At 42.5% G+C, this 23465-nt stretch overlaps 2 protein-coding genes across 3 annotated transcripts in view; one reads left to right on the top strand and one right to left on the bottom strand.

Annotated features, from left to right (window-relative positions):
- Positions 1 to 56: 56 nt before the first annotated feature.
- On the top strand, positions 57 to 6850 carry pAbp (poly(A) binding protein). Its single transcript, XM_022845938.2, has 2 exons — positions 57 to 2025; positions 5040 to 6850. Exons 1-2 carry the CDS (start codon positions 186 to 188, stop codon positions 5264 to 5266), a joined length of 2067 nt encoding a protein of 688 aa, XP_022701673.1. The 5' UTR covers positions 57 to 185; the 3' UTR covers positions 5267 to 6850.
- Positions 6851 to 10177: 3327 nt separating this feature from the next.
- Positions 10178 to 23465, bottom strand: part of LOC111267610 (uncharacterized) — a 27980-nt gene continuing 14692 nt past the window's right edge. For both annotated transcript variants that reach the window (XM_022845929.2, XM_022845928.2), the window contains one exon: positions 10178 to 23376. In XM_022845929.2, coding sequence (XP_022701664.1) covers positions 23333 to 23376 — 44 coding nt within the window. In that variant the 3' untranslated portion in view covers positions 10178 to 23332. The remainder of the gene's footprint in view (positions 23377 to 23465) is intronic.

The following is a 23465-nucleotide window of genomic DNA, read 5'->3' as shown; positions in this document are numbered from 1 at the left end:
GGGTTGGGATTTAGGAGAGGACAGCGGTTCAGAGCAGCGAGCCTTGCTCTATGGTCATTCTTCGTTGCTCAGGTCTCGCAATCGCCACGCCACTCACTTAAATTTTGAAAAAAAACCAAAAAAATCGAAAAAATTGCAAAAGCCTAAGTCTCTTCGAGTAAGGACCAAAAAAAGGTACAGTGAGGATGAATTCGGGCGGAGGTAACTACACGATGGCGTCTCTGTACGTCGGGGACCTCGATCCAGATGTTACGGAATCAATGCTGTTCGAGAAGTTCTGCCAGGCAGGACCCGTGCTTTCGATCCGGGTATGTAGAGATATGATTACTCGCCGGTCGCTCGGCTACGCATATGTTAACTTTCACCAGCCTGGCGATGCCGAGCGGGCACTCGATACGATGAATTTTGAACCCCTAAAGGGCCGTCCTATGCGGATCATGTGGAGCCAACGGGACCCGTCCCTGCGCAAATCTGGTGTTGGCAACGTGTTCATCAAGAACTTGCACAAAGATATCGACAACAAGGCCATCTTCGATACGTTCTCGGCCTTTGGTAACATCTTGTCGTGCCGAGTGGCCACTGATGAACAAGGCAACTCCCGAGGCTACGGGTTTGTGCACTTCGAAACCGAGGAAGCGGCCAATGAGGCTATTGGCAAGGTAAATGGAATGTTGCTCAACGAGAAAAAGGTGTTCGTAGGCAAGTTCGTGCCGCGTTCTGAACGTGAACGTATGATGGGCGATAAAGCTCGTCTCTTCACCAATGTGTACGTGAAGAACTTCGGTGAGGAGCTGGATGACGATAAGCTTAAGGAGATGTTCGAGGCTTATGGTAAAATTACCTCGGCCCGCGTTATGACCGATCCCAGTGGCAAATCGAAAGGATTCGGTTTTGTAAGCTTCGAAAACCCTGAGGCCGCCGAACAGGCCGTCAAGGAGCTGAACGATAAGGAAATAGGAAATGGAAAGAAGATCTACGTTGGCCGCGCTCAAAAGAAGGCCGAACGTCAGGCCGACCTTAAGAGGAAATTCGAGCAACTGAAGATCGAGCGCATGAACCGCTACCAGGGTGTGAACCTATACGTGAAAAATCTAGACGACGTCATTGATGACGAACGTCTGCGCCGGGAGTTCGCTCCCTACGGAACAATTACCTCAGCCAAGGTGATGATGGACACAACAGGAACCCGCTCAAAGGGTTTCGGTTTTGTCTGCTTCTCTTCCCCTGAGGAGGCCACGAAGGCTGTGACAGAAATGAACGGCCGAATTATCGTGCAGAAGCCTCTATACGTCGCCCTGGCTCAGAGGAAGGAGGACCGTCGCGCTCACCTTAGCTCACAGTTCGTCCAGCGATTCGCCGGCGTACGCATGCCATTCAACCAACTGCCATTCAGTCAGGCACCGGCAAGTTACTTCGTACCAGCTATGCAACAGCCTCGAGCCTATTTCCCCAGCGGCAGCGTCGCTGGTGGCGTGCGACCTGCCCAACGTTGGCCAGCCGGACAGCAAATCCGTGTCGGCGGCCAGTACCCATTGCCGAACCAGCAGATCGCGGCAACCGCCACATTCCCACGTGCACAGCGCCCACTTATGCCTGGACAGGTAGCTGCAGGCCATGGAGCTCCTCATGCCGCTGGACCAGCCTCGGCCCGGTCCGCAGCCCTCAACGCCGCCCGACCCATCACTGGACAGCCTTTGCCCGGTGGTGCGAGCACTGGGGGACGCGTGAGTGGCCGGATCGGCGCAGGTGGAGCACCCCAGCAGGCTGCCGGAGCCCGTGCCAACTACAAGTACACGAGCACTGTACGTAACCCACAACCACCGAGTGGGGCGGCAGGTGCCGCTGGAGCCGCTAGTGGCGCTCTCGGTGGCAATGCAGCGAACGCCGTGCTCGTTCAAGGCCAGGAACCTCTTACTACTCAAATGTTGGCTGAAGCATCACCCCGTGAACAAAAGCAGATGCTTGGAGAGCGCCTATTCCCTCTGATTTATAATATGCACTCAGATCTCGCTGGAAAGATCACTGGTAAGTGCTGACACCTTTTCTCGTGTTTTTCGCGTGTTATCGTAGATTAGCTGGTGAGAGCATAATTTCGAATTTCATTAGAAGTACCAATAAAATGGTGAAACTACGAGAACTGGCACAAGTGTACAACTGCAAGCTGGTACTGTACGCAGTAGTGCTGTTCCCTTAGTATGCACATAATTGTTGTAATTAAAACGTAGTCGTATTTGGGCTTGTTGCCCTATCGGTCATAATCACGGTTGGATAGCTTGATAAAGACATGTGGTGATTAATTACTTCTTGATACCAGCTGGGTGCTGAACGAATTACTATGTCAAAATGTTTTTGACCCGTCGACTAAAGCTGAATGTGTTTACACGTTTCCGTATGTAATATGACGAACTCAGTAGGCAACAACAAGGCGGACATATCTTACCGTAGTCTATCTATACGGAGGGATGAAATTCGTCCAATTGTTAACCTATTATTCATCTTGCTTTTATTTTGATTCTGCTTTATTGGGACCATAACGACAGTAGATGCATAACCTCGAGACCAACATGGATTTTATTCTAAAAGTAGTTTTGCGAGCCTGTCTTAGCACCAAATTTGTTCTTTGTATAAATGTAATATTCACGTTTGGTTCGTTCCGGAATGGACAGACAATTGTCAAAAATTAATTGTTCTAAATAAATACATGGTGCATTAGGTTACATATGTTCAGTTCGTGATTATGCTTCTCAGTGTTGATTATTGCTGAAGAATCGAATAGTGCATTGTATTTTACATCGCTGTTTTTGGATAGAGCTTTTGCGATTTATTAGAATAGTAGGATTGCCGGTAGGTTTGATTTAGCTTTCAAGCTTAACAGCGAATGCTGAACAGGAATGTGTGATAATTTCGGAAAATTCATGTGTTCAGGCCCGCAAAGTTGGTCGTATGGCTTAAGATGGATCCAACAGTCTACCTGTTCGTTAACTATTGCACTTAATCCCCAACGTCGGTCGGGACGCTGTGACTTGTCCAAATCGCTTGTCTCTAACATTGGCGCGTGGCCAAAAAACAGAGATGGCTAACGGCAAGAAGTTTTGTGTTACTGTTCATTTGCACGATCAAGCTCTAACCCGTCCTGGCTCGTTGTGACGAGCGTACTTAAAATTAGGACCGCGTCGCCCGATTACGAAGTACTCCCTTAACTTATGAGGGCACTTAACAGTACTATTCTAAGCATCAGTAGTTCTAGACCTGATAGGTCGGCTTATTCTTCTGTTATTCCGCCGCCGTTACTGCCGCCAGGTCGTGGTTACTAAGTATGTCCCCAGTGGTCACCAGCCAGCGCCGACGAAACCGGAGCGCCAAGCGGGTGGCTGTTTTTATTGTTGACGAGCGAATGAATGGCGACTATACCTGTTGCTGGAACGGAACAACTGCGAGTGTAGTTTGCGACTGCATTATGGGGATCCTTTGTTAGTTTGTGAGCCAGTTTGCCTGTTTATCCATTCGGCCTTCTACAGGTACGTTTTGCGTCGCTACGCAGAAGGCGTTGCTGGCATCTTCGTTGACATCATTATTGCTGGTCGCGTTTGAATGGCAGGTAGCCCACCAGCAGCCGGCAGTCAGGACCAATGTGGATAGCATGGATTCTGTAGCAATGTTAAAGCCATTCTGCATAGGCATTGCCGGCCCCGTTGCCGTTGACGTCGGTGTGTGGCTCCGATGTGGTTCCGTTTGGTCTTCAGTTTTAGAGCTGCTGTTGTTGCTGTTTCCTGTTGCTTCCCACTGTCCGTAATGAAGCCAGCCTCGCGTTTGATGCCGTCAGCACTGAAGGCTTTGGGGGAAGCAAGAAATTGTTTCTGTTTTATTGTTTGTTTTTTCGCTGTTGTTGCGGTAGTAGCTTTCGTGTCTGATGACTGTGTCACAGCTGAAATCTATTGGGGGTTTTGTGACTAAACTTAGCGTTGGTTACAGCAGGGGTGGCCCGCACTAGGTAACTTTTTTGCGTTTATCCTTAAACCTTCGTGGAACAGCAGGTATTGTGGGCTGTGTGGGGTGACGGTGGGGACACTAATAACAAGACTTGCTTATTGCGGCCACCTGCCGTTGGGGCCTCTTTGCTTCACGTTGGCCGGAACCAGCGCTGCTTCAGCAACTTGGCTAAAACTGGAAAGCAGGAAAACTGAATGGCACTTGTTGTCGTATCGTTTATGACGTCCATGATATTAATCAATAATGACAGCGAAAACGGCAGCGATTTGCTGGACGGCGGTGTGATTGGCACTTTTGCCTTGTTTTGACTTAAATACTAGCGATGTTCTGTTCATTCTTAATGTCGCTTGTGATTCCAATATTGACCAGGAAGGCAGAATTTTTAAATTTTTGTTCGCTAAATTTTCCTCTTTTTTGCTAGAAGTAGCACTGGCGCTGTACAATTATTGGGAATTTGGCGGTGCCAGAAGTCTATACATAATTATTTCAATATCCTACTAGCTTCCGGTTACACCTATGAAACGATTCGAATTAGCCGTTGATACCTCTGCTGCTACGGCCCATGCTGATATGGCACGTCGCATTATTGCCACAGAAGCCTCATGCAATTGGTTGTTAGGCATGGTCAGCCCTAAAATGACGTCATGAGTCAATGTCAGCGACGCAAATCAGTTCGTGGAATATGTGTCGAAGCTGAAGTTGAAATGCATTTGAAAAACATTATTTCGAGGTTCGTCTTAGGTTCGTCTCGAGACTACGAACTTTTTTTTGTCGAATAAGAGCGCTTCATCCCGTTTATGCGATACCTTTCTAGCTAGTCGTGCCTGTGATTTGGTCAATAGGTAAAAACTGAATACATTATTCAATTCATCATAGCAATATCCGACTGCTGATGTTTCTTGCGTAGATGTAGAAGCACTGCTCTTTTCTGTTCTAATAAATTTCGTTTGTTCAGCGATATAATTCCTCTTCTTGCTGATACGCTATTATGTCGAGAGCACGGAGGTGTAATTTATGACGATAATTTTTTACGTTTTTGTCTATTGTAGGAATGCTTTTGGAAATTGACAACTCCGAGCTTCTCCACATGCTGGAGCACAATGAATCGCTACGTGCGAAAGTTGACGAAGCCGTTGCTGTGCTCCAAGCCCACCAGGCCAAGGAAGAGATCGCTCGGGCTGCGCCTGCCCAGGCTGCTGCCCCCGCACCGATGCCCGCAGCTCCCTCTGACCAACCGAAGACGATGGCCGAAGTCGTAGCTGGCAAGAAAGAGTAAAGCAAAAAAATTGTCGGGGTCAAGGCGGAGGTTTTTATAGACATTATTGTGATTGTTGCTAGATATTTTCTTGGCTACACGTTTTTGTGACCGATGATTAAGTGGATAGTACCCTTTACTGCTGCTTGCTGGTTACCACCTCGGCCATTGTCTTCGGCTACTTAGAGGAAGCTGCAAGCCGCGCCTTTTTAGGATGCTGCGCCCCCGCTGATGCCCGCAGCTCCCTTTAAGCAACTGAAAACTATTGCCGAAGCGGCAGCTGGCAAAGAGTAACGAAAACAGTTCACTCAATCACCGGACACAAAACGTGTAGCGAAAAAAGTATCCAACTACAATACCATCAACGACGATAAAAACCTCCACCTTAACTCCAACGATTTTTACGGGCAACATCAACAGCAGAAACAACAACAACAACAACAACAACAACAACAACAACAACAAAACGAAAACCACCTGAGCTAAACGAAAATGAAAGACGAAAAATAAAAATAAAAATGTTTTTACAAAACTTTTTCCTCATCTTCCGTTCCTTTTCTGTCCCTCTCCATTACATTGTTTACGGTATTCCAGCCATGTTTCACATCGCGCATTTTTTATGCCGTTTCTATTTTATCTCTTTCTGTTTCAAAATCCATGCTAAAGACTAAGCAGCAACATGAAAATAACATCGATAGCGAAAGCTGTGAAAAATGTGGCAACAATGTGATACAGGAGAAAAGCAACTTCTTGAGGAGAAGAATACTCCTTGATGATTTGCTGAACGCAAATAAATGAGAAGAGATCCGTGCATGATTAGTCTATTAGGTTTCAATCCCAACATGCACACGATTAAAAGGTATACGGACTAATTGTGTACGCGCTCCATAATTTAGCAGTTTAGTATGTCGTATTTGTTCGACTGTCTTCTTTTGCAAAGTGTCATGAAGAGAAAATTGCGGCAATCAAATCTAGCAGGTCTTCATCGCTGAATTTCCTTAAGATGACTTGTTTTTCGTATTGTTCGGTTAATTTTGTTGTTGCTGTTACTGTATTCTTGTCATTAGATGGTTTGTGCGAGTTTTGAAATTGAGTAAGAGATACAGAGGTGAGATGAAGTTACGAGAAGTAATTGAAAATTAACCAAAAAAAATCGTAAATCAAAAAACAAAAAGATTACTGCAATCGATAAACAATGAAACTTTAACAAAGACGGTGATGTAAGATGATGGGCAGTTCAGCGCTAAGGTATAGATCAGAGAACGAGAGGGCTACTTGATGATGCGTTTAGGGTTAGCTAACCCAAAAGATTGCAGGTTACAGAAAATTGAATTGCGCGTATGGATGATATAGAATGATGATGAGTAAGTAAAATAGGCGCTGAACTGGCGAAAAAATACGCGATGTCAAGCGTGATGGAGATACATTAAAACAAACAATGTAATAGGAGAGGAAAGGTTAAAAAAAAAGGAAACTGAAATTGTTTACTACGCCAACAACAGGAAAAAGGCAAAGCGATTGAACTGTGACAACATTTACCGCAAACAAGAATTGCAGGAAGATATACAACAACACGTTAAATAAACCATAAACATTTATGATTAATTGGCGACCTGTCCTCATTAATAGTAGCGACTGTACTGAAATCGTTGTAGGACGGAGCAACATTAAGCGCATCAGCGTGAGGCCAGTTTTAGCAACACTGATATGAAGGTAGTATTTAGTGTTAACGTTGCTTTAAGAAAAGCGAAAATGAAATTTTACTTTTTTGTAAAAGGTTGTATTATAGTTTTAAAAAAAAAACATAGAGAAAGCTTTCCTAGAAAACATTTAAAATTAGGAGCATCGCTCGATCCTAGTGGATTCATGAGTCATTGCTTGACTTACGCCGGAAGTAGTAGCAACGATTATACGATAACAAGAAGTCCGCCCACAGGCTTACTTATAATGGGTATTAGCACCACCGTTTTTAACTGATTTTCCTTTTACAAATAATGTGGTTCGAGTATCACCTATGTATGTACATATGTAGTGTGATATAAAACGACTCGAGTTAACTTACCGACCGGTTTAATCTGACGCTACGAAACAGGCAAAGCGCCAAGATTGTCGGTGCATTTAGTCAGTCAAACGCAAGTCTATATGCGCCAGCTGATGAATTAAGGGTAAGAGTGTCTACTTGCCTTCGAAATCACCGCAATCTATCATCACCGAAATCGCTACAGGGGTCCCTCACACCCCATCTTCTCATCGACGCTGTGATGGTAGCTACAGCGGGCCTTTCCTTACTACTGCAATCGGGTTTTTTTCTTACTGCCAAGATTCACAAGCAAGAAGCACCGAAGCAATAACAAGTATTCGAAAGAGTTGATTCTTGAATTACTTCGGTAACTATTTAGGCCATTTTATGACCACTGTGGATTGCCGTAGTGATTGAAGTTTTGTTTACGCACGCAACCCAGGGGCGACGATAGTGTAATGGTAATGTGTTTGGCTGCTAGGGTTAAGGAGACACAAGGTGTTCTAGGTTCGAAAGCAAGCATAGACACATCCGTTTTGTACTGGGAGTGTTCATATCAAGCAGTACTTTACTAAGGCAGCACCGGACATAAAACTTGAAATCGATTCATTAATAGAATGGCGTATAAGAAAGAATCTAAAGAATGCTAAGAAATCGTAAATCGAAGGGTTCTGCAATAGCAGTGTCGCTGATGCTTCGAAGTCGTCACTGGTTTAGTTTCGCTTCGCCTGATAATCTTCAGTGTAAAACGAAAATCCGCATTACTTCAAAATATGTGCTAATTATTTGATAGCGAATGAACATCTCCAACAGAGGTGTGAAAACTGCTAAAAACGACGAAAGTAGAGTCGAACAGGAATGTAACAGAATTCACAAAATCGATTTAGCCGAACCCGGCCAATGTATTAAACAGATTAATAAAATGCTATGAACCCTTATACTTACTTACAGGGCGTTTTTATATGGTGCAAACAATTTTGCCGGCGGTACCGGAACCTATGCTCACAGCACTGCCAATTCAGTCAAATAGGTGGGCAATTCGAAAGATCAGGATATTTATTGTCTGTCAAAACTGGCCTACGCGTTTACTTAATCTACATACATAGATCACTCGTTGAAACTGAAGTAATTGTTGCAGAGGTAAGAAAAGGAATAATTAAGGCAGATAAAAACAATAAGCAAATATTTCATTATTTTCATATCACCCTCTCTAGTGCGCTCGATGAGCGTTGCATGTTTTTTACACTTGTGTGCATGTTGAACCGAGCTCTAAATATGCCATCCTCAGTATCAGTTGTACTTTTAAACATCATTGAAGGTGTACTGAGTTGAGCCAGACGCGTATTACCAGTTGCTTTTTATTAGTACAATTCTCTCTCTCTCTCTCTCTCTCTCTCTCTATATATATATATATATATATATATATTGGGTCGTTCGGTATGAAATGTGACAGACATTAATATTATATTTCGAAATAGCCCTATTTATAACGGTGTGATATTTCGTGACTGTTTTTTACTGTTTGCGAGATGTACTCCTTCACGCAAACTTAAAAATCTGAGACGATTTATTATTATACTATCGCTCGGGTTTTCCGCAGGTGAATCACAATGAACCATGGAAAACCAACAACCTCAAGAGATTTACGAATATGGAACTACACCGACGGATACAGCTCACGTTATAAACCTCTATTGAGTAAAGGCACTGCTAGTAATAATGCCGTGGGCTATATGGTCCTCGTAAGAGCCCCCTTGCGGAAGGTGAGCTACGGAAAATTAAGAGCTGCAGTGAAAGTCGACACACCGTAAAGCGCATAAGTGTTAGCACTCAAGTTTAGTGTACGTAAGAATAGTCCATTTGTCCACTGGGCTCAAATTAATAAGATGAAAAAATTGAACGACTGTGTGCCGCACGGCTTGAGCGAGGATCAAAGGTAGAGACGCTTGGCTTTCTTTGCTTTTACGTTAGAACAGTGACCTATTCTTGCATAAAATTTTACTCGTGATAAAAAATTGATACTTTTCAATAATCGCAAACAGTAACATCAGAGAGTGAATGCACCTGAACGGCAGAACATCACCCCAAGGCAAACGTATAACTGCAAAAACTTATTGTGTTTGTTTGGTAGACTAATTAATGCAGGTGTTACTCAGTACGATTTATGAATCCTACTTCGTCGATCACGGCTGAAGTGTATTGTCAGCAATTAAAGGAGATGATAAAAAATTAAGAATTAAGCAGCCAAGATTACTGAATATAGGTGCACCTATATATAGGTGCTCCTATTGTACGACAATATTCAAATTTACACCACAAGAATCACAGTGGCAAACACGTAGGAGTTAGAATAGGAAGCTCTCTATCATTTACAGTGCTCGCTCGATATTGCCTCTACAGACTAACAAATTTCAAAATGTCGACACCTTCTTAAGCAGAAAATTATTCGAATGTCAACATGATTTTAGATTCTTTTTTTGAAACTTCTTAGACTTTATTGACCCAGACTTCTACAGCAGTGGAGTAAGTAACCTTTTATCAAAATTATAGTAGGTAATAGATAATCGTGGTGTAATGATAATCGCATTTACATATAAAATAAATGAACTAAGCATGTACAAAAAAGCTATAGTTTAGTGTGTCACGTTATTTTATGCTATATATATAAGGCCAGTGAAAATAATTTCATAATTCTCGTTCACAGCTCATTTTTGTGCTGTACTTCCTATATATATCCATTTGATAATTCAAAACATAAAATCGTTTCACGACAGTCTGTAAATAAGCGTTCAAAACGTGCATTGGAAAGTATTATATTCTTAATATAACAAATATTAATAAATAGCTTTTATAAAATGCCATGAGAAACGAGATAGGGGCCAAAGCTAGAGTAAAAAAAAAACATTTGACAATTTTTTAGCGACAAACAGCGACAATTTATTATTTATTTTACTTCATAGTTTCAAAGTACGTTCAATTTATATAGCATGGTGCCCGTTCAGGTAGTAATAATAACGATTTTGATAATATAATACTTTATTATTATTAATATCATTATCATAACCTTTGTTACAATTATTATAATTGTATCATGGTATTGTAAATAGTTACACTCGTTATCCATTCTTATATATATATGTATATATTCTCCCATAGTGTCGCTAACAAGTTAGACGTCTAAAGCGTAAAGCATTTATTTTTTCGCAGCGATTTCAACGTAGTTTCAACCATCCCGCGCTACATGAAAACCCGACGCAAAAAGTTGTTCTTCTGTTTCACTATCGACAATTGCGGATGTCTATTGCGAAGACAGTGACTGCCGCCGCCCATTTCAAAATTGGAAAATGCCTAAGTTACCTAAAATGCCCTAGAGTATGACTGATCATCCATTAACTAAAGATCTTGCATTGGATCAGTACGTAACTCCATGAGGTTTCTCTTGAACAATAAAAACGACAAACTACTCTCTAGAAGGCAACCAGTTTTGCGCTTGGTGTATGTCTATCTTATAATAAATGTGATTACCCAGTGTAGAGTTAGTTGGACTTTTTACAGGAAATCGCTGCGAGATGAAAAAAGGCCCTAGATGCCCAATGGATAATTAATCTTATTAAAATTCTGAATTAGTATTCTGATTCAAAAGCCTTCTCCAGCATTGGCACCGCTTGTGAGTAGTTTACTCTAAACACAGGACATTAAACTTACTGCTACCGGTACTCCCTTTTTAAAAAAAAAAGCCAAACATGGCTGAAAGTTTCTTACCTTAAAATACTTGTAAAATGCAAAGCGCACGTTCGAATCTTCTGAACTTTGGCCAATGGATAACACACAGACAGATGTTACAAGCCAAGCCAATAACTGGACTTTACGCGATAAAATTCGAAGCCTTTTATGAATACCTTTTTGATATATACTATCAAGCACAAAACAAAATGTTTTAGTATGTATCTGAGGGACACTGCGATAATGGGTAGCGAAAAAAATAATCTGCGAGGATGATCGTTAGCCTAGGGCAACCTCATGTCGTCCCCCGCCGCTTTAATCGTGTGCGATATATCACAAGAGCAAATCACAGAGAAGCGGAGGACATCAATCAATAATTAGTGTTTGTGTCTATTATGGTTTATTTGTTGGTTTTTCTGTTTTTTCCTTCGGATTTTGCATTTCATGCGTTCGGTTGTCACCAGCTTCCTTTCCTTTTAATTAAAATTTTCCCAATATTGTAGAAACTATGCAATTTCACCCAGTTATTACATAAACAATTATATAGACACTCAGAGTGATCTTATGAGCTGCTTATCTTTTACATATGTAAAGCAATATTTATGCGTGTGTTAATATTTGCAAATATGCGTAAACTATAATCCATGTATTAGTGTTAAATCATGATAACATCATGCTACCTTCCGAGTAAATAATATATCAGCCGGTATTATGATGATCACTATTAGTGCAATCATCATCAATATTTTTTATTCTATGCTGGCATTACTCCAGTTTATTGGTCATATATGGCCACATCATCAACAGAAATCAAGTCTTCATAGTTATCTGTTCAAAACGTAAACAATATATCAATCACGATGCATCAAATCTTCCCGATCTTTCTACATGAGCCCGACACATCTGTTCATCGGCGCTTCTTCTGTTCAGTTCTCCCACGCATCCGCTCATTCACTGACACACTCAAATATACTTTATTATAAAAATTTAAGTTGGTTCTTTGCTCAGAGGCCCTCCAAAACCCTCAAGTTTCGGCGTCAAAGAGTCAAAGAGGCGACGACAAGATATGGAGCCGTCAATATTACAATTACGTAGTCCCTACTTATCTTTTTGGTATCTACTTTTTTAAGTTATGTAGATATATAACTTCTCAACAATTGAACAACAGTCGTGTGCAGTTATATATATATGTATATATATATATATATATATTTCCGGCTTATTATTCGGCTTTAGCTCCAATTGCCGCAAAAATTTTGTAGGGCTCTCTGTAATCGGCCACTTGTCTGTTTGTTTGTCCTCGACGGTTTGCCAACTCAATTTTATGTGTAATGTGTGTAACGGGATGTATGTATATCCGTGTAACACTTCCATCGACTCTAAAATACATTTTTATATTAGCCATTGTACACACTAGTATAGACGATATATAGATTGTTTTGTCTGTCTTTGCCGGAGCGGCTGTTTTTATCGTCCCATCCTAGAACTGTTAGTGCTTCTTTCTAGACATGTACTAATATGAGGCTAAAATATACTGACGCACTGTTTTCGTTAATTAATTATTAAAAAAATCAAGTCTAATTTAGTGTTTCGCAATCGTTACTTTTCAGCGCCGTATTGTTTGCGATCAACAAAGCAAAAAAAAAGCAAAAGATACTTTGCATGTGAACGATTTTAATCTCATGCCCTTTGACGTGCATGGTGGCATTTCTCTATGCGAAAAGAGGTGAACATTAGCCTTTTAGGCCTACGTATAGTGTGACAATAATCATTTCATTTTAATAAACAATTTTCACTTTATTCGCCGCTACCTTCAGATTATATTTGTCATTTACTTAGTTTTATACTACCATCAGCATTATATATATATATGTATATATATATATATATATGTAGACGTAATTTGATAGCCAACAACGTCACCGATGCGGCGTAGCATCCTTAGAGTAACAGTAAATCTGTATATACGAGGGTCCTGCCGTCTTATACCGTTTTCACTAGCTAGCTCTTGTTTCGAAAAATATGCTGTCTAACATACCTGGCTTCTCTATCTAGCGTTCCTTTGTGCCATAAACTCTTTCTTTCTGACTAATTTCTATTTTGTCTTTGGTTCTTTATATTTCTTTTCCACCCACATTTATTTTGACATCACATTACCGGCAGCGACCCCAGCGTCATCTACGGTTACCTCACTGATTCATGGCTAGTTACTCGTAGTATCGATTACACAAGTTTTGCCTCAATATGACCAGGTACCTTATTATGAGAAAGTGCTCATTTCGCATTCTCCTTTCGGACAAAACAATGTCCCAGTTGTAAAGTTTATACTTCGTCTTTTTTCTTCTTCTCAGACCTTTCGTAACTGGCACTAACTTCTTAATAAACTTACAAAATTCAAATTAGTATTATACAGACTGTGTGATATTCTTCTTGCTCAAGAATATTGGGGGGGACCTTAGTACCGTGCTGGGAGTTGCCTCCTTTACCACTGAGTGATGCCCCGAGCAGACATTATGCCGTACAGCCTACGCTGCTGTGTCGCAACTTTTTTTCAGCAAGATAGCGATAAGAATTATTTCTATCATTCATATTAGGGAGACTTGATTTGGGTTTATATCGGACTCTTTTTTCTTCATTGCGGAAACGATGTATGTTCACGTAATCACGTACTTTCAAGGATCAGTGCTTTCTAAGGATGTGAACAAAGCTTCCTTTATGGTATTTCAATGATGTTGAGCATAAAATGGGTTTTTCTACAGTATCGTCAGTTTTATGAGAACAAAGTAGCTTACGTCTAAAAGAGTTTACTCTTGAAGCCTGAACTGTTTACGTTGAGAACGCTTGTACACCTACTACAAGCATAAAAAACTTTTAAGGCAGGACAAGCAAAGGATACAGTCACCGCGCCTTCAAGATTTTAGATATTCAAGCCTTCATATTTCAAGTTTTTGCATCCGGTATCGCCATTAGGCATTCCATGAGACGGCTGGCTCTTAGCATGAAACCAAGTTTGTCTATGCCCGGGTTCGGGCCACAATGTATCCATAAGCATAGCAGGCAAATGCGTTACCCACTAAGCTGTCACGGGAGATATTCAAGCTTAAAATGAGTGAAGATGCGTGCATGAGCATTTCAATTTCAAGTTGGTTTCAGATCCTTAATATAGAATCCGGATTTTTTATGATCATTTCTATGTATTTTGTTTGTTTGGGTTTACTTAATTGATCGGTTCGTTTCATTTATACAGGCAACGCATGCCCAAAAAGACCCGAAAGGAGACCATACTACACTGTGACACTAATTGAGTAACGCTTTAGCTAATGAGAATCGAACATTTAACCAAGCAGTTTTGGTTAGTCAGACGACGGTGTTGACAGAAGACTGAAGCTGGAAAATGACGTGTTTCTTTCGTTACCCGACAGCAAAACCATGATTTTAATAAATAGATGACAGAAATTTTCAAGAGAAGGAACTACATTTTTCTCCATACCGTTTTCATCTATTCAGAGATGACTTTTTATTCACAGGCTGGTACCACACAGATGTACCCATGGCTGAGGCTACATCCTTTGATTCACAATAATTCCTTCTGGAGTGAGTAAAGTTGCCTTCTCTCTCTTCACAAGAGGGAGCTTCTGTAGTGTTTTATTGATTCATTGTTTGCTGTGGTACACAAGGAATATGTCTTTTAAAAACTCTAAACATATTTTGTAAAGCATGTCTTACTTTCACCACAGCAACACCGAGATACTTGCTCTTTACCCTTTCAACAATTAAAATCTTCCCTAGCTTTTCCTAAAAATATACATTACGTTTACTCTATACATTGATATATTTATAGCAGTTGAGTTTTTAGACACTAACTCAGTCATTACTATTAGTACATGTAATAGAATTTTATATGCTTCTAATATTTTATATATTTATATTGTCACGTAGGTCTGCTGGTAGTACCTATATATCAGTCATTGTTATTTCACTGAAAGATTAAAAAATATTACATTATTGTTTTTGTTTCAAAGGAAGTCAATTCCTCATTCAAGCTTTACGTACCACCCACCAACGAATATTCAAAATGCGAGTACACAATTCTTTTAATACTATTATAGTATATATATAGAACTCTAATAGATAGGGCCGCCCTTGGTCCCGTTTGTAAAAAATTTTCCACAAAAATTCCAACGCCAGTCTATAAAAATTATTTTAAGACGAAAATATGCCGACTCAATGCATCAGCTACATGGTGCAATATTACTACTGAAAAAAGATTCGCGTAACTAGAGGAATACGAGAATTCGTTGTGTAGGATTCTTGCGGCTAAAATTTAAGTGGAAGTACATAATACACTGATATACAGCCAAATTTGTTGATGTTTTAATTTGCTGGCGTTGCAATATTTTCATGGTCACAGTTAGTTGACACCGTTATCACCAGCAATAACAACATCCTGTTGTGTCAACCTCTCCCATAATATATATATATATATATATAATATATATATATATATATATATATAATGAGATATCAATAATGTGCTAACAATAATATCCCTAGACTAGGCTGATCAATCAAAGTTAAGTTTCAGCCAAAATCGTTTATATGATAGATTAATGTTTATCAGCCTGTCAGTTTCTGACTGAATGCGTACAGCCGCCTGGGTGGCACACATAAAATGGATAGGACATCGATAGAATCAAAAAGCAACGAACACCAGCTGGAAAAAGTATAATCCGATAGAAAAAAGGTGAACACAATGAAAGAAGAAGACAGACCCACGACCACAAGGTATCGTGCTATAAAAAGTCTGAATTTGCTGGCCCCGGAGGTGATCGCAAAAAGGTTCGCTGGCCACCACTTCATTCAAGGTCAACACAACCTTAAGGACAATACTTCAGCGTAACGCCTATCTCGGGATTTATAAATCGGCTGCAAGCTTTTTTAGCTTAGAAAAATAATCTAAGACGGTATGAATATACCATCTTAGATTATTTTATATCAATACAAATAATGGTTGCAGAAAATTCTCATTTTGTGCAGGCTTACAAGGTGCCGTAACTATAACCACTTAATTATATAGGCCAATAGGTTCCGCTATAGCTCTGAAAATATCTGGCCAGTATAATAATTGCGGTTTAACTATTCCATCTAACTGTTGAATATTTTCTAATACGTCGATTAACCAAAAGTCCGAGCAATCGCTGCCCAAGTTGCTATTTCGTTAAACGCGGTTAGATGTCCCGCTGATGTTGTTTTCCAACTTTGAATCCACAAGAGATGGACAATCATACACATTCAAAGCAAGTAATAGTAGTTACAGTAACCAATATGGGACAGTTTATGGCAGTATAGATCACAGGCCCGTCCCGGAAGGCCCCGACCGATGAACGAGGCAGGAATGCCCTAACAAAGGAACGGGCAGGGGTTGCTGGACTCCTACCGGACGCGTCCCCAGATGGCGGATAGGGGAATGCCTATCAGATATGATGGGTACCGGTAAATGATATCCGGCCCTCAGGGAAACTCTCACCGTTTCCTGACCCCGGCGTAAACCAGAGACGGTGGCCCCTTGAGGGCTCTCGCAGCGGAAAAGAGCCAAGTATATGAGACTTCAATGACGCGAAGAGCAGAGGAGCAACGACAGGAAGACATGGAACCGACAAGCTGGAAGAAATATAACAAAACGCATGATAGGGACATACGTGAGGGTACCGCTCTAAAACTGTGAGGCACTGACAGTCTGGCAGATCGTACAGGGGCCCGGGCGTCCAGCCAACACTACCTGACTGCCCCATCATCTGACCGAAAATCCCGATATTGTTGCAGTGCCGGATGGTGACCGAATGGGACCCTGCATCAGTACTCAGGGAGCATTGCTGAGGCCACACGCGGGAAAGTCACCTATTGGTAAATATACGTCAAAATGCCTATGGCTTGAACGATCGACACTGTATGCGACCCAGAAGCCAGTTAAGATACAAAGGACTTAAAACATGGAAAATAAGACAAAAGTAAAAGCTGGTACCAAAGTGCCACTGGCGGACGGGGCTTCCACTCCAAGACGAAATGATGCACACGAGAAAGCGAACAAGGGAGAAACCGAGAAGTGGAAAGGAAGGACCCTTTTAAGAAGTCTTCTCTGATGGAACGGACGCCAACAAGACCGAGACAGGCAACTGATAAGGATGGTACAGGGGGACAGGCTGGACCAATCTCAATGGCCCACCCAGACGAACCCCCAAAAGTAGGTACGGAGGGTTGAAATACCAGACGAAGAAGAGATGCTTGAGATGCACGTAAATCGCGAGGGGGCAACCCCGTTTAAAACGCAAGAACAGGTACACTCGGAAAAAAAAGATGTGAAAAGTAGTCTCACCAGATAACATGGGGGAGATAAACCCATCGGACAAAAGGCGAAAGGAGACCAAAGAGGAAATACTGTTAGAATCAAAAAGCATAGGTGAGGCATCGAAGCAGTGACAAAACTCTCTGGACTCCTTGTGTAAGAAGCACAAGATCACACCCTGTGACATCAAGGAAAACGCTAGGCAACTAGCCAGAGCGGCCAGAACCCTGGTCAGGACAGAGGGACTGAGGAAGAAGGCTGCGCTCGAGCGACAAGAAAAATTGAAGGAACAAAATGCTATAACGCTAGAGGCACTAGTGTTACATAAGGCATAAATAAAGAGGGCGTCCTCTGCAATAGATGCGATAAGGCAGCTGAAAAAGAATGTCTACAAGAAATCGAGGACGCGAGGATAGAGGCGGAACTAGAGGCAAAAATACCCGCAGCAAAAACAGAAGACGACCTTAGGTTAGCGGCAAAGGAGAGGTGGCCTTAAAAAGCCTTAAAGTTAAAGTAACAAAAGAAAAAATCTTTGCTATCAGAGATACAAGGTCGATAATTATAGAGAAGGACCTCGAGAAGGATCAAAAGCTGTTGAAACAACTAAATGCTCAAATCAACGGAGCAGCAAAGGCAGCAAAACTGATAGCCGGTAGTGTTGCAGTATTCACGAGTTATAATGCCTTCTGCCTTATCATAGGGGGAGCGGATGGGGATGAGATCCCAAAGGACGCAGCCAGAAAAATGATAGTAGGTATAATTAACAAAGGAGAGACAGAAGAGGGTCTAACAAAAATGATCAAAAATGTCGTCAAAGCCATAAAGAAAGAAAGAGGACAAGGAACACCTGCAATCCAAGTGACCGACCAAGCAGAGAACGGGGTCACTAGGAAACTGCTCGAAGTGTACGACAAACATCTTGGGTGTGAAATGGAGCTCTGCACAAAAAAATAAACCGAGGACGTACAACCTCAAAGCACGCCAAATTTGCGTACTATGGCCATATAGGATGTGGACCCTCTGCCTATGGGAAGCAGAATGGCAACTGATATCAAAAACGCATTGAGATTACCGGCAAGTACAGAAATAATAGCCGGGGACCCTAGACAGTCACGGGGCAGCAGAGACAAATTCCAACCGCATTGGCAAAGGGCCTAAAAAGCGGCAGGATAGTGCAAATGGGGCCCTACAAATGCTAGATAAAAGACTGCGTCCGCATACTGAACCGTTTTCAATGCCAGAAAGTAGGTCACAAAGCCTACTAATGCAAGGAAGAAGACAAATCAGACGGAATACGATGCTTGCGGTGCGGAAATACTGGACATCCAGCCAATGCTTGTGACAGGCCGACCCCTTACTGCTACGTGTGCGAGGCCACAGAACCACACCAATGTAATGCCCCAAACATCGGACACTAGTGAATCGAGTCCAAGACACACTGAAGAGAGAGGGTAGGAAAACGTCAAAGGCGCCCTCTTCCCGAAAAAGAGCTACGGAGCCAGAAGTGGCTATCGATACGGCAGATGGAGAAAAGGATGGAAAAGCACAGAAGAAGAGGAAGAGCACAAACAGACCGACAGTTGACGAAGACAACTTCATAACGTCGGTGACTAAAGAGACTGTTAAACGACCCGAAGCGGTGTCACGAAAACAGAAACAGATAACGTTCAGATTCTTACAGATTAACTTAAAGCGCTTGCCTATCACCCACGACCTATTAGAAGTGATGACCCAAAAATACGGCACACACCTATGCCTGCTTTCAGAACCAAACACTAAAAGAATAGGATCTACAAAGGGGACTGTAGTGACGGACGAAAGAAAAAACACTGCCATATATTGGTACGGCAAAGGGAAAGCGATGATACGAGGAAATGGAAAAGGAAACGGGTTAGTCGGGGTGGTACTCGAAAACGTGGCTGTCCTCTACTCATACTATTTTTCGCCTAACAGATCAACAGAGGAATTCGAAAGCTTTTTAGATGACCTTGGCCAAAGCATACAAAAACAAAGGACGGGGAGAAGGATTATCATCACGGGGCACTTCAGCTCAAAGATTGTAACATGAAGCAGAAATAATGATCGGAGAGGATCGGTAATGCGGGAATGGATGGCAGCGGATAAACTCGTAGCTCTAAACGGAAGCGAGACTCCCACCTGCGAACATCCAGGTTACCCATCTGCCATAGATCTCACGCTGATAAACAATACCGCAACAGTCTCTACAACAGGGTGGAGGGTACTGGACGAAGAGGAAAGCGGCAGTGATCAGCGCTACATATCCTTCCACGTCGTTTAAATAAGCCCACCAGAAGGCAGAGAGAGAGAGAGGAACACGAATATGGCAAGCCAGGAAGTTAGATCATACCATCCTGTGAAGAGAGACAGAAGGCGCGAACACAATGGCACAGGGAACGGGAAATGGAGGAATACAGATAGAAGCGCAGCAGCTCATGTAGCTAATGATCGATGAATTGCTCTAAAGCCGATCGCATCCATCGAGCAGGCGGCACCCTCACCGTCCAAAACACATGTGGAACAAGGAAATTGCAGAGGTCAGGAAAACATGGAGGAAAAGACGCATCTACGCACGAACAAGAAGCTGGCAAGGACGCGCGAACAACTTACAACCAGAAACAGAACAATGAGCGTCATAACAGCTCCGGGAGTACCAGGATGTCCGAAATAAATTAAAACAATGCATAAGACGAAGCAAGAAAAGACCCTGGCAGAAACTGATTGAGGCAGTCGATCGAGACGGTTTCGGATTTTCGTACCAAATTGTCATGAACAAAATAAAGACAAAATCGCCATAGCGACTTTGCCAATTTTTGCCAAATTTGCCATAGTAGCGAACGCGGTAAAGAGTATTCTCAACGCAGCCCTATAGGGGTGACGCAGTGTTCGAGGTTAACGAAGGGGATATACCTGAAGTGACACTTGAAGAAGTGGCAGAAGCAAGAAAAAAACTAGCGACAGGGAAGGCGCTTGGACCGGACGGCGTCCCGTCAGAGGTGGTCCGGATGTTAATAAAAAAAAATTGCCGAAGATCTTTCAAAAGTTAGCGAATGATGTCCTCCGGCGAGGGATTTTTTTCGGACGTATGGAAAGAAGCAAGCTTAGTGTTGATCCCAAAGCCCGGAAATAAAGCAGGGTCGACGGCTTTTCGACCGATCTGCCTGCTGAACACAGCTGCAAAGGCCATGAAGAGCATCATAGTTACCCGGTTGACCAAAGAGATTGAAGAAAAAGAAGCTGTGTCAGAGGCACAATACGGCTTCAGGAATCAGCGTTCAACACTCGAAGCTGTAAACAGGAACCCCAAGATAGAGAGGGAGGAGATGAAGAGGAAGCTGAAGACTAGAAACTTCGTGCCTCTTATTCTGCTGGATGCTTGAAATGCCTCCAATAGCATGAATTGGGGAAAATTGATGGCCGCACTGGAGGAGAAGGGGATATCCACGCATCTACGCAGAGTCATCAGCTCGTATTTAGAAAACAGAAGATTTGAGGAGAACGAGACGAAATACAGGGTCACAGCTAGGGCACCACAAGGATCGGTGCTTGGACCAACACTGTGGAACCTAGCCTACGATGGCGTGTACAAATGGCGGATTTACCGGATGGGGTAGAAACTATTGCATACGCAGTGATCTGACTCTTACTGTCAGGGCCCGGACAGAATATGACATAGAAAATAAAGCAAATGACTCTTTTGAACTCGTAAATCGGTGGATGGAAGAACACTATTTAAGGCTAGCCGCTGAGAAGACAGAAGCAGTATACCTAACTGGCAAAAAGAAGACTAGAGAGGTCAACCTCTTTTTGGGAAGCAGTATCCAGAGAAAAGCAAAATACCTCTTTGGACGCTGGACACCGCGATGTCTAGAGGGGAACACATTAAATATGTAGCCGCCAAGACAGGAAGAATAGCCGTCAACTCGTTTCACATTCTGCCTAGAGGAGGGGGAGCCTCTGAGGGCCATCGGAGACTTCTAGCTTCTGTAGCAGAGGTTACAGCGCTTTACGCCGCCCTAGTGTGGGCAGATATAGCGCTGAGAACAAAAGCCAACCGCGAGGTGCTGCTAGCCGCTCAAAAGATAGCAGGAATACGCGTAGCGAGAGCGTACAGAACCGTTTCAATCGAAGCTCTTCTAGTGCTGGCTAGAATGGTTCTATGGGACCTGCTCGCCAGCGAGAGAGCGGAACGTCATCTGAGAAACGTAAATAACGACGATAACATGGCCCGCGCAGCCACGATGGACAAGTGGCAGCGACAGTGGGGAAACTCCGAAAGCCAATAGTAGAGGAGAGTTTCCGGGCAACTGGACCCGGCATTTAATTCTAGATATCAAGGAATGGACTCGCAGTACCCATGGAGAGCTTACGTATCACTCCTGCTAGGTCCTGTCGGGCCACGGACAGTTTCAGACCTACATGGCAAAGATCGGCAAAGCGCAAGCGGACACCTGTGTACTCTGCGCGTTGGGCATGACAGATGGAGTAGAGCACATTGTGCTTTACTGTCAGGCACTAAATGGGGTCAGAGATAAGCAGACACAGAGAGGTATCAATGAAGGGTAGCATAAAGTGGAAATGATGACAAAGGACAAAGGAAACTGAAATAAGGTTACGGCCTTCTTTGACGACGTTATGAAAAAAAAAGGAAAGGCTCGAAAGGGTACGCCGCAAGAGAATAACGGAAGGACAAGTTCGAAACGAGCAAGGATCCGATGTTCTACAGCCGGCTTTAATGGGAGAGCAGAACACAAGATCCCGCCCGGACCTTTGCACACCGGGGAGGAGGGGAGCTCGAACGGAGGATGGATCGGAACGTGACAAAGGGGATAGTAGCCCAACGCCCGTTCCTTCAAGCTATGGCTTCGAAGTAATATTAAACTATATCCCGAACCAAAGCCCAAGTCTCTGAGGGGTCCAGGGTTTAGTGGGTGAGAGTCCTACAGTATCAGATAAACAACACAGTTGTGAAGTCTGGTTTGCATAATGCATTTTCCCTCAACCTCCTAAAAAAAAAGATCACAGGTCCGTACAATTGTCGCAGGAAACCAGGTGCACTTAAAGAGAAAGTGCAACTACCTCAAGATATGTTGTAGTCGTTGGCAAAGCTGTATCAGAAAGAATCACTGGCTGTTTTCGACCCGTGCAACAAAGAACTATCGTTATTACTAGTGTATTAATTAACAATTATTAACTTATTTGAACTCTCTGCTGTAGCCTAACTCACCGTAATGAGTAAGGTATGAATTGGTAAAGGCTGTTCTAACAAATAAAAGCTTTGCACAAAATATTTTACCTACGTCAATTGACTTACATGGGTTTCAACGATTCGTAAAATTTTTCGATCTCATTCTACCCCAACAGCGTGTGCATGCGGTAGCTTCGACGTTTCGGCATGTTATCAACACATTCGCTCTCGTAAAAATTTGTCATCTATCATTTCTATGACATCGCTATATTATTTAAAGAACTTTATATGGAATGAAGTATCGACTAATAGAAGGTTACTCCCTGGGAGTAGCCTTTATGCATCGAACGGCTAAGTCCTCACTGGTTGAGAGTAGCCGTACATAACGTAACTGAATATAATAATAATATTTAACGTGGTAGTTCCGGCTAGCGTTCAGTGATCGTGTATGCAGTTCACTACTATTCTTTAATGGATGATCGACTGGAGAATCGAGAGTCGCATGGTCTTCTCCGGCGCTTTGCTTATAACAGAGAAGGAACCGTAATCAGAGATTCCAATGGAAGCTGCAACTGCTTCTGTTTAACCGGTTCTGTAGCCTTGAGAACTTTTATTCTGTTGAATTAATTAGTTGAATATTTGCATAACGATAGACGTCCACACACTGAATGGTTCTTCGATTGTCGGAATTCTTTCAGCGCTCGATGTGCCTGAAGTACTCGGGCTGGCATGAACGTGCCCAGGATGCAGCGATTTTCAAAGTCAGAGGCCTAAAGTATCAATTGTAGATCCTTGCTAATTAAACAGACTCATCAAGTGGTTGTCGAAGACTTCGAGGGCTAGAACAATAGAGGAAAAGATTAACAAGACCTAATTAATTTAAACTGCAGTTGTGGCCCTTTTGCTTAAACATACTTTTTTCATGACG

The sequence above is a fragment of the Varroa jacobsoni genome, unplaced genomic scaffold (assembly GCF_002532875.2).
Source record: "Varroa jacobsoni isolate VJ856 unplaced genomic scaffold, vjacob_1.0 scaffold_1203, whole genome shotgun sequence".
NCBI lineage: Eukaryota > Metazoa > Arthropoda > Arachnida > Mesostigmata > Varroidae > Varroa > Varroa jacobsoni.
This window is presented reverse-complemented; position numbering and strand designations above follow the sequence as displayed.

Excerpts from the sequence above, each read along its gene's own strand:
- pAbp (XM_022845938.2), top strand. The coding sequence starts at position 186 with ATGAATTCGGGCGGAGGTAACTACACGATGGCGTCTCTGTACGTCGGG. Across the intron at positions 2,026-5,039 it reads TCTCGCTGGAAAGATCACTG|GAATGCTTTTGGAAATTGAC; the intron begins GTAAGTGCTGAC and ends TGTCTATTGTAG.